The sequence below is a fragment of the Crocuta crocuta genome, unplaced genomic scaffold (assembly GCF_008692635.1).
Source record: "Crocuta crocuta isolate KB4526 unplaced genomic scaffold, BGI_CrCroc_1.0 scaffold28, whole genome shotgun sequence".
NCBI lineage: Eukaryota > Metazoa > Chordata > Mammalia > Carnivora > Hyaenidae > Crocuta > Crocuta crocuta.
The window spans coordinates 7,669,210-7,684,171 of record NW_027533256.1 but is presented as its reverse complement, the minus strand read 5'-3'; the positions used below and the strand labels follow the sequence as shown (position 1 = coordinate 7,684,171).

The following is a 14,962-nucleotide window of genomic DNA, read 5'->3' as shown; positions in this document are numbered from 1 at the left end:
TGTGTACAAATTTATTATTTTTTTCATTAAAAATTTTTATTAAATTTATTTTGAGAGAGGGCACGTGAGGGGGGTAAAGGCAGAGAGACGGGGAAGAGAGGTAATCCCAAGCAGGCTCTGCATTGTCAGTGCAGAGCCAATGTGGGGCTTGAACTAATGAATGAACCAAGGTCATTTTTTTAAAATGTTTGTATTTATTTCTGAGACAGAGGGGGGGAGAGAGNGCAGGGGAGGGTCAGAGAGAGAGAGGGAGACACAGAATCCGAAGCAGGCTCCAGGCTCTGAGCTAGCTGTCAGCACAGAGCCCGACACACGGGGCTTGAGCCCATGAATGGTGAGATCATAACCTGAGCCAAAGTCGGACGCTTAACCGACTGAGCCACCCTGGTGCCCCCCAAGGTCATGAATCATGACCTGAGCTGAAATCAAGAGTCGGACACTTAACCAACTGAGAGCCACCCAGGCACCCCAAGAATTTTTCGTATATAAGGAAATTAGCTTTTTGCATTTCCCTAATGACGAGCATTTTTCATGTGCTTATTTGATGTCAGTATAGTTTCTGTGCTGATATCTGTTCACATTTTTTTTTTGCTCATTTTTAATTAGATTGTTTATTTTCTCATTGAACTTTAAGAGTTCTTTATATCTTTGTATAAAGGCTTTTTTAAAGTATATATATTTTTAATTTTATTTATTTTTTTTTACAAATAGTTTATTGTCAAATTAGTTTCCACATAACACTCAGTGCTCATCCCCAAAGTGCCCTCCTCCATGCCCATCCCCCCTCCCCCCCACATCCATCAGTCCTCAGTTTTTGTCAGCATTCAAGAGTCTCTCATGGTTTGCCTCTCTCCCTATTTATAAAGTATATTTATTGCAGACATTTTCTCTGAGTCTGTGGCTTGTCTTTGCATTCTCTTAACAGTGTCTTTTTCTGAGCAGAATTAACTGATTTTAATCAAGTCCCTTTTTGTAAACACTTCTTTTATGACAAGGTTGTACACTCTCATCCCTAGGCGTTCCCTTTGTTGGACAGTTCTAATTGATCTGTAGTATTTTTGCTCATCAGTCCTTATAGTTTCAGTGAATTGAATGATTTCTACATATAGAATATGCTTGTTTCCCCTTCTCATGACAACCACTCCAATCTTTAAAAGTAGCTTGCATGTAATGGAGGTACCCCTTATTGCCCAAATTAACTTTATTTTTTTAAAAGTTTATTTATTATTGAGAGACAGCATGAGCATGGGAGGGGCAGAGAGAGAGGAGACACAGAACTGGAAGCAGGCTCCAGGCTCCAAACTGTCAGCACAGAGCCTGATGCAGGGCTCGAACCCACGAACCGCGAGAACACGACCTCAGCCTAAGTCGACCGCTTAACTGACTGAGCCACCCAGGCGCCCCCCAAATTAACTTTTCTAGTTACCTTACCTGTATTTAGTCAGTAATCATCTCCAAAGCTCCTTTATCTGTACAGTCGTCTTAGTCAAAAGTCAAAAGCTTTGTTTAAATTTAACCTTCAGCAAATCATATGATACGTATTTGTCCAAAACATTAGATGTTTAACTTCATCTGGATTTTTTCTGTTAATGTGGATTACGATGGTTTATCTGCTTCAGTATTTCAATTTTAAGCTGCTACCAAAGGTAGTATAATGTAATAGAACTCAGGGTGGATCTTTTTGGGGGGTCTTTTGGCCATTTATTTAATTGGTAACTGTGTCATTAACCTCGCTGGCCCAATTTTCCTTATCTGTGTGATGGATTTGATGAAAGTGAAAGAAAATATATTCATTTTCTTATAAGGATGAGGGAAGTATGTATGTTGTTATTAGTATGTATATACATACTAGCATATAGTTACACAGATGTGTATATCTGTGTATGTGTGTATGTATCTAGCTTCCTTAAGCATTAATTCATGGTCAGTCTTGTTTCATTTTTATTCTTATCTACTTTTTTTTAAATGTTTATTTTCGAGAGACAGACAGTGCCAATGGGGGAGGGGCAGAGAGAGAGAGGGAGACCCAGAACCTGAAGCAGGTTCCAGCTTCAGCAGAGCCTGATGAGGGCCTCAAACTTGTGAACCTCGAGACCATGACTTGAGCCAAAGTTGGATGCTTAAACACTGAGCCACCCAAGCATTCCTATCTACTCCTTTTTAATGGATTATTTTGAAGCAAATTCCAGACATTGTATTTCATACATAAGTAGAATTCTTTAAAAGATAAAGGGTCCAAAAAAAGTAATTGCAGTACAATTGTTACTGTTTAAGGTACTTAATATGTACCTTTGGCAGTTTTTATTCTTTTAAGTATATGAACAGACTATTCTCAGACTGTAGGCAATTCAAGAGATAGAAAGGGCTTTTCCCTTGTCCCATCCTTAAGGACCTTATCTCTACATAACAGAGATCTGCCTCATTCTTTTTTAATAGCTACATAGTATTTAGATATGTGGCTGTATGATACTTTGAGTAGTTCATTATTGATAGTTGTATTGTGTATGAAGGCAAACACCAGGAAACAAAGTTGTAGTGAGTTTCCTTGTTACTTATGTTTATTTCATACTCCTTGTAAATGCTTGTAAATAAAACTGCTTGCTTCAAGGGTATGTTTGTTTCTTTGACATGTACGTTTTTGAAAACATTTATTTATTTTGAGAGAGAGCTTTTGTGCACCAGCTGGAGAAAGGGAGAGAGAATCCCATGTAGGTTCTGTGTTATCAGCACAGAGCCTGATGCAGGGTTTGATCTCACAAACCCTGAGATCATGACCTGAGCTGAAATTAAGATTCAGAGGGTTAACTGACTGAGCCACCCAGGTGCCCTAGAAATGTAGTTTTGTCTTTACTGCTCTGTAGAATTTCTTTGTATGAGCAGACTGCTGTATTGACTGTCCTGTTAATGAATATTTAGATTTCATTGTTTTGGAATGATGTTGCTATGGGCATTCTTTGTTATGTTGAACCATGTGGAATTGCTAATATTTGATTATTTTTAAAACGGAGGTTTTATATGGTTCAGCTTAGTACATCTTTTGGTGTATGTTTGCATGGGTATCTATTTGGTAAGTACTTAGAAATGAAATTGTTGTGTCATAAGTTTAGTTTTCATAGATAATGCCAAAGTTCAGTTTCCTTTACCACCTGTTGAAGTTGCTTTACCGTCTCCACAGTACTTGATATTGTGAATTTTAGTTCTGTTGGTGGTTGTGTCATGGTATCTCATTATGGTTTTAATTTGCACCTTCCTAATTGAATTAGGCATCTTTTAATATATTTTATGTTTGGGACGCCTGGGTGGCTTAGTCGGTTAAGCGTCNTCTCTCTCTCCTAGAAATAAATAAAAAACATTTAAAAAATATATATATATATATATTTTATGTTTGTTGAACATCCTTTCTTTTTGAGTGAGTTGTCAAGTCTCTTGATCATTTTTTTATTAGACATATTTTAATTAGTGAGTTATGTGCATTCTTTATATAGTCTCAATACCCTCCACTCTAGTTTGTCTGGTAGTTCTTAAATAGTATTGTTTTATGGACAGATTTAATTTTGGTGAAATTAAATTTCTTTCTTTTCCTTTATGGTTAGTGTTTTTTGTATCTGGTTTAAAAAAACTTACCTCTTCTGAGGTCCTAAAGATACACTGCTGTATTCTATAAACTTTGCATTTATCCCCCATTGTAGGTCTCTAATGCATCTGGATATGTAAGAACTCTTGTTAAATGAAGGAAATTTACCTCTTCTTTGGTAATACTATTTGCAATTAATGTTTTTCACATTTTGTTTCCTTTAACCTTATTTAACATGCTGAAATTTTAGATTTTATGTAAGTTAATATGGATTATGGGCTTTATATCTGAGAAAGAATTTCTCCATTCCAGTGTAAAGTATTTTTTAAAAATTCTTTTTTATAATATGTGTATAGTTTCATTTTCCATAATCAAGTTTTTGATTAATCTAGAATATATTTAATATTTGATTTATTATCAAATATCAAATATAATTTATTTCCTTCAGCTATTCCAGTACCTTTATTGAATAATCCATCTTTCCCATAGAGATTTGAAATTCCACAGTCAGTATACACTGATGTTGTGCACATATTTTGCTCCTTCTCTTTCTCTTTTGTATTTTTAATTTTTTAAAAATGTATTTTTATTTATTTTTGAGAGAGAGAGACAGTGTGAGCAGGGGAGGGTCAGAGAGAGAGAGGGAGATACAGAATCTGAAGCAGGCTCCAGGCTCTGAGCTAGCTGTCAGCACAGAGCCTGACACGGGGCTCGAACCCACAAACTGTGAGATCATGACCTGAGCCGAAGCTGGACTCCCAACCAACTGAGCCACCCAGGCATCCCTCTTTCTCTTTTAAACCACTGAAAATATATTTTAGTTTGAAAATTTGCTGAAACTATGTATACTCTCCCTGAGAAATATGTGCAAATATTCATACAGTTTCACAAAATGTGAAGAAACTGTGAAACCCATTCATAAATCTCTGATCAAATTTAACCGTCTCAATTTTTTAAATACTTCAAAGAGTATCCTTCACTCACAGAATACTTGTTATCCCACCTATCTATTTTTCTTTATAAAACTAGGGGCACGTGGGTGGCTCAGTTGGTTAAGTGTCTGACTTCGGCTTGGGTCATGATCTTGCAGTTTGTGAGTTTGAGCCCCGTGTCAGGCTCTGTGCTGACAGCTCTGAGTCTGTAGCCTGCTTTGGATTCTGTGTTTCTCTCTCTGTTCCTCCCCTGCTTTCACTCTTCTCTCTGTCTCTGTCTCTCAAAAATAAGTAAAGATTAAAAAAAATTTTTTTTGAATAATTAAGCTATATACTTCTATTATTGTAAGGACTGACATGTTTGTGTTTTTATTGTTAAGGGAATTATCCATTTCCTTTCAAAATAAGAATCTTTAAGGGAATAGTGGGCATTTAATTAATCTTTTATGTGCCATTGCTTTCCATGTTTTAGATAAGCAGCATGAGGCCTAGAGAGATAATAAGGCTTGCCAAACTTATACACATCTAGGTATTGGCTTAGTTATGTGGTTTAACCCCATGCTTGTTATGTGTTTTTTTCATTAAGATAAATTCCCTCCTTTATATATTACCTAACATACAAAAGATTGAGTAACTAGTGTTGCTAAAATCTAGTGATGTTGGGGCTCCTGGATGNATTTTAAAAAAAAAAAAAAAAAAAAAAAAAAAAAGAAGAGCGTACTGCTTTTGATCTCAGGTTTGTGAGTTCAAGCCCCATGGTGGGTGTAGAGATTACTTGAAGAAAAAAATTTTAAAAATAAAATCAAGTGATATTAAAAAACATTAAGTATCTGATAGCAGATGGTGCTGGGCTAAGTTTTAAATTAACAACTTTCTATACATCCAGTCTTCACCCTTAGCTTGAGAAACAGTAGGACTTAGAATGTGATTTTGGATTCCTTGGATGAAACTGGTAGGCACAGGACACATAAAGGAGTATTGGTGAACTTACAGGTTAGAGCCCACTAAGGAAAGTCTTGCTAAAAGATTATTAAAAATATGTTCTGTATTGTGGCATAGTGGTAATAGTTATGGTAATTTGCATTTATGTGATGTATAACCTGTAAGACGTACTTAAATATATTATCTTTTATGTATTCATCTAGCCCTTCAGAAATATTTTGTTAGTTCATTTTTTGGTGAAGAAATGGCCTGAGCTTAGGGCCTCATTTTACCCTGAAAGTGGCAGAATTGGCACACATTCATTGAACTCCTAAACCTGTGTTAGCTAGGAACATACTTCTGTTTATATAGTCAGTTTAGATTAAAACAGTAAAGTATAGCTTCTCTGGAAGAAAAGAACTTATTTTATTTACTGTTTTTAATCACTTGATGTTTTAAGATATCAAACAGAGTTTATGTGACAGAGAAGCTGGGATATTTGAGGGAGGAAAGCAGTTGAAAGTAATTGTCCTGCATTTTAGGACAAGATGGCCTTGCTCTCTTCTGATCTAGTTGTAAAGCTTGTTCCAGAGCTAAGTGATGAAGGGCTATGGAAGGTGTTTATTTTGTATATAAGAATACTCTTGTGGAGAACTTTTAGTTATAACTTTTAGTAACTTTTAGTTATAACTTTTAATGAGAATATTTTCTGTAGGACTCTTTATTATTCTATGCTTAAAGTAGATTTATATGATAACCTGACAACAAAGACATATGAAAGATGTCTTATTTATAAGAATAGTAACACAACATGCATTCTCTCTGATTTTTGGAGAAATTAAAGTGAAACTTGAAGTAGTTTTTTTTAGATTGTTTTACTTATTTTCGAGAGAGATGGAGAGACAGAGCACCAGCAAGGGACGGGCAGAAAGAGAGGGAGACACAGAATCCAAAGCAAGCTCCAGCAGAGAGGGTAATATGGGGCTCAGACTCATGAACTGTGAGATCATGACCTGAGCTGAAATTGGACACTTAGGTTAACCACCTGAGTCACCCAGGCGCCCTGAAGTAGTAGTTCTTTGTCTTTTTAATTCAATATATTTTATTTGTTTTAATGTTTATTTATTTTTGAGAGGGGGAGGGGCAGAGAGAGAGAGGGAGACAGTGGCTCTGAAACAGGTTCTGTGCTGTTAGTACAGAGCCTGATGTGGGGCTTGAACTTATAAACTGTGAGATCATGACCTGAGCCGAAGTTGTATGCTTAACTGATTGAGCCACACAGGTGCCTCCTGAAATGGTAGTTTTTACAGATAGGGATACTGACATTTATTGTTCATGTAAATGCTGGTCTTTGTTTTTTAGTCAGAAAACAGAAACAGCCTACATAAAATTTGTGGCATTAAAATGGTAGAATGCTATGCAGTTACAAAAGCGATGTGATAGTACATTTAATGACATCTCACAGACCTTTGTGTGGCTAAGCATACTAAGCACTCCCATAATGTATTCATTAGGAAGTAATTCCTTCAGGAAGGCTATAAAGTAGTCTAGGTCACTGACTTCTCTTCTGACCAGATGAGGAAATTGAAGCTCTTAGGAAAACTCCTGAAGTTAGGGGTCTTGCCTGAGCTCTGAAGAGCTTATCTAACCAGGACAACATTAAGTCTCCAGGCTCGGCTACGACTACTCTTTCTATTTGTTAAGTAAAAGTAAAAGCCTTGATGGTATTTCTTCTGGTTTGGTTTAGACTTTGCTTTGCTTCTGTTCCATTTAAGATCTCAGATGTCAGAGTCAGCTTTTAATTTTCAGCTTTTCAGTATCTTAGGCTTAGTGATTGGTACTTCTGAGATTATGAAAAACTATAATTCCTTGCTTTCTGCTGGGAAGTATCTAAGAATAAAACAGATATTAGGTCCCTTCTAAAGGTAAGTAAACATTAACCTAACAAGTTAAATTATATTTAAACCCATTGGGTAGTATTAAGAATTGTGCATCAGATTCATGTAAAATCATCCCTTTGTCTAGATTTGATGGTTTGTTAATTGAGATTTGTAATTGGCTTTTCTTAAATGTAAGTGCACTTTTTAATTATAAACAGGAAGTTTGGCATAAACATTTTGCCATTATTTTTTCTACTGCTAAGTGCTGGGAGAGTTAATCATCATACCAGTTTGAATCATATTTTCATCTCTCGTTTAGAAAGGTTAACAAAAAATGTTTATGATGATAGAAATTAAAGATAGTAAAAATGAATTGCCCAAGTACAAAATGAAGAGTAAGTGTAAGATTTACTGCTTGCTGATATGCATAGATAGCCACTTAGGCACCAGAGCAGCTGTTAAAAAAAGAAAAAAAAAATCCTTGAAGTTATATGGCTTTTAGGATTAGGAGAAAGAATGGAAACAGAACTAGAGAAAGAAACCTGACCCTGAGATGGGTTTCTAGACAAAGCTGGCATATTCTTATGGGCAGCCCTACACCAGAGAAATAAACTGCCAGAATGTTTTCATTTATTGTGTTACACTGTTTAGATTCTACTAAATAAATTATAATTTAAGCATTTAATTTGAAAAACCCATAATAATCTCTAAGAAGGTTTGGCTGAGTCCTTTAATTCTGAATTGATCTAGTTGCTTAACACTGTCAATCTTTTGAATTAAGAATAACAATTTTAAGGGACTTGAATGACTAGGGAGAGGTCACTAAAAGGCATGAGAGCTCTATTTTAAAAGGTGGAAGGGGAAGTGTCAAAATACGTAAACATTCATTAATTTCTTCACTGTCTAATAACCTTATTGCAATTATTTCAAGATTAATTCTGTGCTCTTAGGTAGATATCCTTGTTATTTCTTACCTTTAACGTTGATGTCATTTATGTTTTTATCCTTGACTTATTTTTAATTTTTATAGATAAAGTGGAGAATTTTAGTGAAGAATATGAAAAGAATAGTCACCATATTTACAAAAATGCTGAAGACAGTACTAAGAAATCCAATGCAGAAACGACAGTAGCTTCTGGATACAAAGCTGATGAAATCAAGGAAACAAATGATACTTGGAACTCCCAACCTGGAAAAGGGTCAGAATCTCCATCAGAAATATCTCCCATTAAAGGATCTGTAAGAACTGGTTTGTATGAATGGGATAATGATTTTGAAGATATCAGATCAGAAGATTGTATTTTAAGTTTGGATAGTAATCCTCTTTTGGAGATGAAGGATGAGGATTTTAAAAACCGGTTGGAAAATCTGAATGAAGCCATTGAGGAAGACATCGTGCAAAGTGTTCTTAGGCCAAGCAACTGTAGGACGTACTGTAGGGCGAATAAAGCAAAATCCTCACAAGGAGCATCAAATTTTGATAAGCTAATGGACGGCACCAGTCAGGCCTTAGCCAAAGCAAACAGTGAATCAAGTAAAGATGGCCTGAATCAGGCAAAGAAAGGCAGTGGAAGTTCTGGGACCAGTTTTAGAGGGACGGTTGGACGGACTAGAGATTACACTGTTTTACATCCATCTTGCTTGTCAGTTTGTAATGTTACCATTCAGGATACTATGGAACGTAGCATGGATGAGTTCACTGCATCAACCCCTGCAGATTTGGGAGAAGCTGGCCGTCTAAGAAAAAAGGCAGATATTGCAACTTCTAAGACCACTACTAGATTTCGACCTAGTAATACTAAATCCAAAAAGGATGTTAAACTTGAATTTTTTGGTTTTGAAGATCATGATGAGACAGGAGGTGATGAAGGAGGATCTGGGAGTTCTAATTACAAAATTAAGTATTTTGGCTTTGATGATCTCAGTGAAAGTGAAGATGATGATGAAGATGACTGTCAAGTGGAAAGAAAAACAAGCAAAAAAAGAACTAAAACAGCTTCATCACCCTCCTTGCAGCCTCCTCCTGAAAACAGTGATAATTCCCAGGACAGTCAGTCTAATACTAATAATGCAGGTAAGACTTAAAAAAATTATTATAAGTAAGTGTGTTTTAAGTTTAAATCAACAGTTACTTAGTTTCTGCCTAGATACTTGATTTTAATGTGTTATGTTTAATTTTAATAAAAGTACTATTTATTTAGAACCACAGATTGCACCTTATCCAGAGGTACAGTGTTTTAATTGTTCATAATCAAGTTCCACGTTGTAAGGATCAATTTATAGATTGGGGTCTTTTCATATATGTGTTTTAATTCTGCCTTTAGCACTTGAGAATTTTAAAATGTGTGTCTGAGTACAGGGATACTAGACATCTTGGTGTTTCAACTTTGAAAATCCCCATGCAGTGGGGACTTAAGGGTAGATTTTGGACATTATGATTTACAATGAGGGAAATATTAGAAAATTAAAATTGATCAAAAGCCTTTGTAGTTGGCTCAAAACTAATCAACTAATGTTTAAAACATTCTCAAGAAATCTTAAGTTTAAAGTTAAAAAGAAATGTTAATCTTAAAAATCATCCTCTCGAGTTGATTTAATAAAATTGAAAAGTGCTAGTTAAGTATTTATTCATTCTTAACAGTGAAAATTTGTATCTTAAGATAGTAGGGCCAGTATTGACTAGAGGCTCTCAAGGAGTTGATAGTTTCCACTGTGAGAGACAAACACAAGAAGTAGGTTAGCTTTGCTATAATTAAGTCGTTACCTGACAAGGGCTTTGTGAAGTGGATTGATTGATGAGAGAAGAACAGTAAGCTAAATCCTCTGGGATCCAGAGGCTATATTTATATATATTTAACCAAATACATAGTTCCTCTGTATCGCTTTACTTGCTAAATAACGTTTTTGTCCTCTTAAGTCATACAAGAAGTGTCATTATGGTGAATTAGAATTCTAATAGTATTTTTACATATAGATTGTCTTGTACATTTTAAGCCATACTTGAGACAACCTACTATTTTGCTTTATTTGGCCTAGTTTTGTTAGATTAGAGTCACTTTTCAAAACTAGAATTGTATAAGAATAGTCCCTAAGGGCTCACTGTATACTCCTAACTGTAAAAATAAATAAATAAAATAAGGGGATTATCAGAATTCAGCCAGTGTTGTTATGTATCTCTTCTGGAGAACTGAAGTTTGCAGCAGTTTTGTGAGTCACATGAGATCTGACGGGGCAGACAGCTTTACGGTTGCTTTGTCAGGGGGATGATAAGTAATCATGCACAGAACCTGAGTTCCTGTCTTCCTGTAATTTACGTAGCCCTTTCTGCTAACTTAGATAGCAAGTTATCCTGATCAGCAGTTGAAAAATCTCTGGCTGAAATTTACATTTTGGGGTAATGTAACTTTTTAAGCTTTGAAATGTGAGATCATCAGGCTCCCTTTCAAAAACTTCATATTGATACCAAATAAAATTTAAAAATTAGAGACCATTTGATTGATATATCCAGAGTTTGAATTTGGGTCTTCAACTGATATATGAAATAGCAAACATTTTCAAGTGTTGGGCTACTGAAAAATTTTCCTATTTTGCTTTTTTTGTTTAGAATAGAAAAAAATATAACTGGGAATTTATCTAATTATTTGGTTATTTTTGTATGAAGACCCACAAATCATTGAGCTACATTGTACTAGGTCATTTTATATCTTTTGCCAAGGATAGCTGTCTTTTTTTTTTTTTTTTTAATGTGACTTTTGTAGGTGCAAGCAGACATTCTTTGAAGGCCAGCATGATTCAGTATACTTAAGCTCTAGAGAAATGTTAAAAGGTAGATACTGTGTGTATGTTTGAACTATACCCGCCCAATGTCAGTGTCCATAGATATCCAGCAGTTATTTTAGAAAAGAATTGATTTTGCCACTTACACAATAAAACTGAAGCACATACATAGTAACTTGGTGTCTGATTTTCTTCTAGAGTAGGGGGCAGGCAAGGGGGTGAGAATGGCAAAATGAGACTTCATATCATTAGGAATATTTTGTCAACTGAATGATGCTTTTATTTTCTTTATTCTTTTACCCCGCAAAATGACACTCCCCAAATGTTCATAGGTTGTTTGGTAGATAATTTGAAATATTAGAAAGCTAGCTAGTTTTGATTACCATTTCAGAAAACTTGGATTTTACAGAGGATTTGCCTGGTGTGCCTGAAAGTGTGAAGAAGCCCGCAAATAAACAAGGAGATAAATCAAAAGAAAACACCAGAAAGATTTTTAGTGGCCCCAAACGGGTAAGTAAAGTATTATCAGTGATTTATATTATTTATATATTATTGGAGGGCTAAGCTCTTGATTTTTTAATCTGAAGATTACAAATTTTGTCTTTCAAAGGATGTAAGTAAAGTTTTTTAAAAATTGTAACCATTTTTTTGAAGTGTGGTAAAATACACCTAGCATAATTTTTATTATATGTACAATTCAGTAATATTAAATACATTCACAGTGTTTTGTAACCATTCCATTATTTATATCCAAAACATTTCATCATGTGCAGCAAACACTCTGTCCTCCTAGCCCCTACCTGTGTGGTAAACGCTATTCTACTTTTTGTCTATTCTACTATTCTACTTTTTTGTCTGTATGAATTTGCCTATTCTAGTTATTGCATGTTAAGTGGAATCATACAATTCTTAACTATCTGTGTCTGGCTTATTTCACTAACCATAATGTTGTCAGGGTCCATCCATATTGTAGCACATATCAGAATTTCAGTCCTTTTTTATGGTGGAAGAACATTCCATTGTATGTATATACTAAATTTGTTGTTGTTGTTCAAGGGTATTTTATTGATGAGAAGACCAAACTCTACCGTCCACCGGGACAACTCTATTAGGTGATATAAATACATGGAAGGTTACTGTTTTTATTAGTGTTAAGCCATAAACTGGCTGACTTAAAATATGTTTATTCTGTCACAGTTCTGCATGACAGAAATCCAAAACTAAGATGTTGGGAGGGTCTTGCTTTCTAAAACACTCTAAGGGGGCTATTCGTCCTTGCTTCTTCCAGCTTCTGATGGGTCCAGGTCTTCCTTGATTTGTGCTGCATAACTCCGTTGTCTGCCTCCGTCACATGGCCTTCTCCCCCTTTCCCTTCTTCTTTCTCTTAGAAGGACATTTTGTATTTATCACATTTTGTTTATTCATCTGTTGATGGACACTAGGACTGTTTTCAGCTCTTGGCCATTTGAGTCCCTACTTTCCTATTTTGGATAAATAGGAGTAGAATTTTTGAGAGAGTTAGGCGTGTGTTTAACTGTCACGTTTTTATACCTTGACCAAACCATTTTACATTCTCACCACATTCTCTCAGCAGAGGGTTCCATTTTCTCCATGTCTTCACCAACACTTATTTTCTGGGTTGTGTTGTTTTGCGTAGTTTTGTGTTGTTTAATTTTGAAGTAGGCTTCATGCCCAGCACAGAGTTCATTGTGGGGCTTGAACTCAGAGCCCGGAGCTCAAGACCTGAGCTATCCATGTGCTCCCCCCTTTTTTTGATAATAGCTATTTTTTCTCTTTCTTCTTTTTTTTAATAGCTACTCTAATGGATGAGAAATGGTATCTTATTATGGTTTGATTTACATCGTTTCCTGACCAGTGATGTTGAGCATCTTTTTGTGTCCTTTGTGCATGTTTGGTTTTTTCTTTTTCTTTCTTTTCTTTTTCAGTCTTATAAACTTGTTCATTAAAAATCTTTTTAAAAAATTCAAATCCAAATTAGTTAACATGTAGTGTAATAATAATTTCAGGAATAGAATTTAGTGATTTGTTCCTATAAAAAGTACCCAGTGCTCATCCCAACAGTGTCTTCCTTAATGCCCCTCATTCCTGATGTTTTTCCTTAAAATTTTTTTAATTTTAATTTAATTTTTAGTTAAAACAATTTTTTAAAGTTTATTTATTCTGAGAAAGAGTGAGAAAGGGAGAGAGACTGCCAAGCAGGCTTTACACTGACATAGCAGCACTCACAAACCATGAGAACATGACCTGAGGTGAAATCGAGTGGAGTGGTTAACTGACTGAGGCACCCAGGCTCCCCTTTGTGCATGTTTGAATTGAGGTTGTCTTTTTGTTGAGTTATAGGAGTTCTTTACATAGTCTAAATATTAATCTCAAATAAATAATTTGCACAGTAGAACATTCTGTCACCTGTCCCTTTACTGTCTTGATGGTGTGCTTTTGATGCACAAGTTTTTAATTTCAATGAAATCCCAATTTGCTTTTTCTTTAGTGGCCAGATATCATTGCTGAATCAGATGCTTGACTTTTCCTTTATGTTTTCTCCTAAGAATTTTATATTTTAGGTCTTACATTTAAGTTTTTGATTCATTTTGAGTTAATTTTTGTATATGGTATAAGTTAAGGGTCCAACTTCATTCTTTTTTTTGGGGGGGGGGGTGCAGTTTCATTCTTATGCATTATGTAAGTCATTTAATATGGTCCAGCATGGGTATTCAGAATAATGTGCTTGACTTTACCTGTTCATTAAAAAATCCTTCTATAACTTGTTCTGTGTTAATTTTGTTATTGAAAGTTACAAGTTGTCAACATCTTTTGGAGATTGAACTGCTTTCAAGCAGCCCAACAGTAAGGGTGTCCAAGGATGAGTAAGGCCAAGTCTTACAGCCTCATTTTATTTTTATTCTTTTACCTCTGTAAAGAGCTAATTGGCAATCTTTTCAAAATGTGCTATACTTTTGTACCCCCATGTGACCACCCCCCTTGCCAGAAAAAAAATTGCTTAATGCTAATTTCAATAAACTTAACTTAGACTTCAGAATTTTGCTCTGGGGTGAGGGGCTGGGGGCCAGGGCAGTGCGGAATATAGTCTGTATGGACTATGTAGCCTATAGTCATTACTGCTTAGGTGCAGCTTTTGGTTTATATGAAATTGTGTATGGCATGTATTAATTCCAGAGCAATAGTTATCAATTACTTTGGTCTCAGGACTACTTTATAATCTTAAAACATTTACTGAGAACCACAAAGAACTTTTTTTTTTTTTAAGATCTTTTAATTATATGTGCAGATCAGTATCAAATTAGAAGCGAAAGCATTTCAAAAATACATATTAATAATTCACTTAAAACAACAACCTATTGCATGTTAGTATATAACATTTTGTGAAAATTACTTTCTGAAAAAAAGTAGTGAGAAGAATAGCATTGTTTTACATTTTTTTGCAAATCTTTTTAAAGTTTGGCTTTATGAAAGACAGCCAGATTCTCATAGCCCCTGGATTCAGTATATTTCATTGTGCTATTTTGATTGAAATATATGAAGAAAATCCAGCCTCACACATATATGTATTTTAAGTAGTCTTTTCAGGTAATTGTGAATGTTGTTCTTTAGTACTATACCAAAACTCAACAAATGGGAGTTTCTTAAGGATGAGTTGCAATTTGGAATCTAAAACCATGCCACTGAACCTTTAATACTGTTACAGTAAAATCTGTTGGCCTTTCACTTTTTTTGGTCATCATTTTGAATGGAATTTTTACACATACATGCTTTGTAACATCATCTATTGGTGATTTGGAAAATACTGGTTACACTGATTTCTCTGCAGATTTTTCAAGTGGTGACGCATCTCATTATAT

At 35.0% G+C, this 14,962-nt stretch overlaps 1 protein-coding gene across 2 annotated transcripts in view; it reads left to right on the top strand.

Moving 5' to 3' along the window:
- WAPL (WAPL cohesin release factor) overlaps nucleotides 1-14,962 on the top strand; it is an 84,393-nt gene that overhangs the window by 19,738 nt on the left and 49,693 nt on the right. Inside the window, exons 3-4 of one of the 2 annotated variants that reach the window (XM_077746390.1) lie at nucleotides 8,338-9,381; nucleotides 11,494-11,594. In XM_077746390.1, the coding sequence (XP_077602516.1) occupies nucleotides 8,338-9,381; nucleotides 11,494-11,594 (1,145 nt within the window). Of the gene's footprint in view, nucleotides 1-8,337; nucleotides 9,382-11,475; nucleotides 11,595-14,962 lie in introns of both variants that reach the window. The other variant, XM_077746389.1, reaches the window with a different exon arrangement.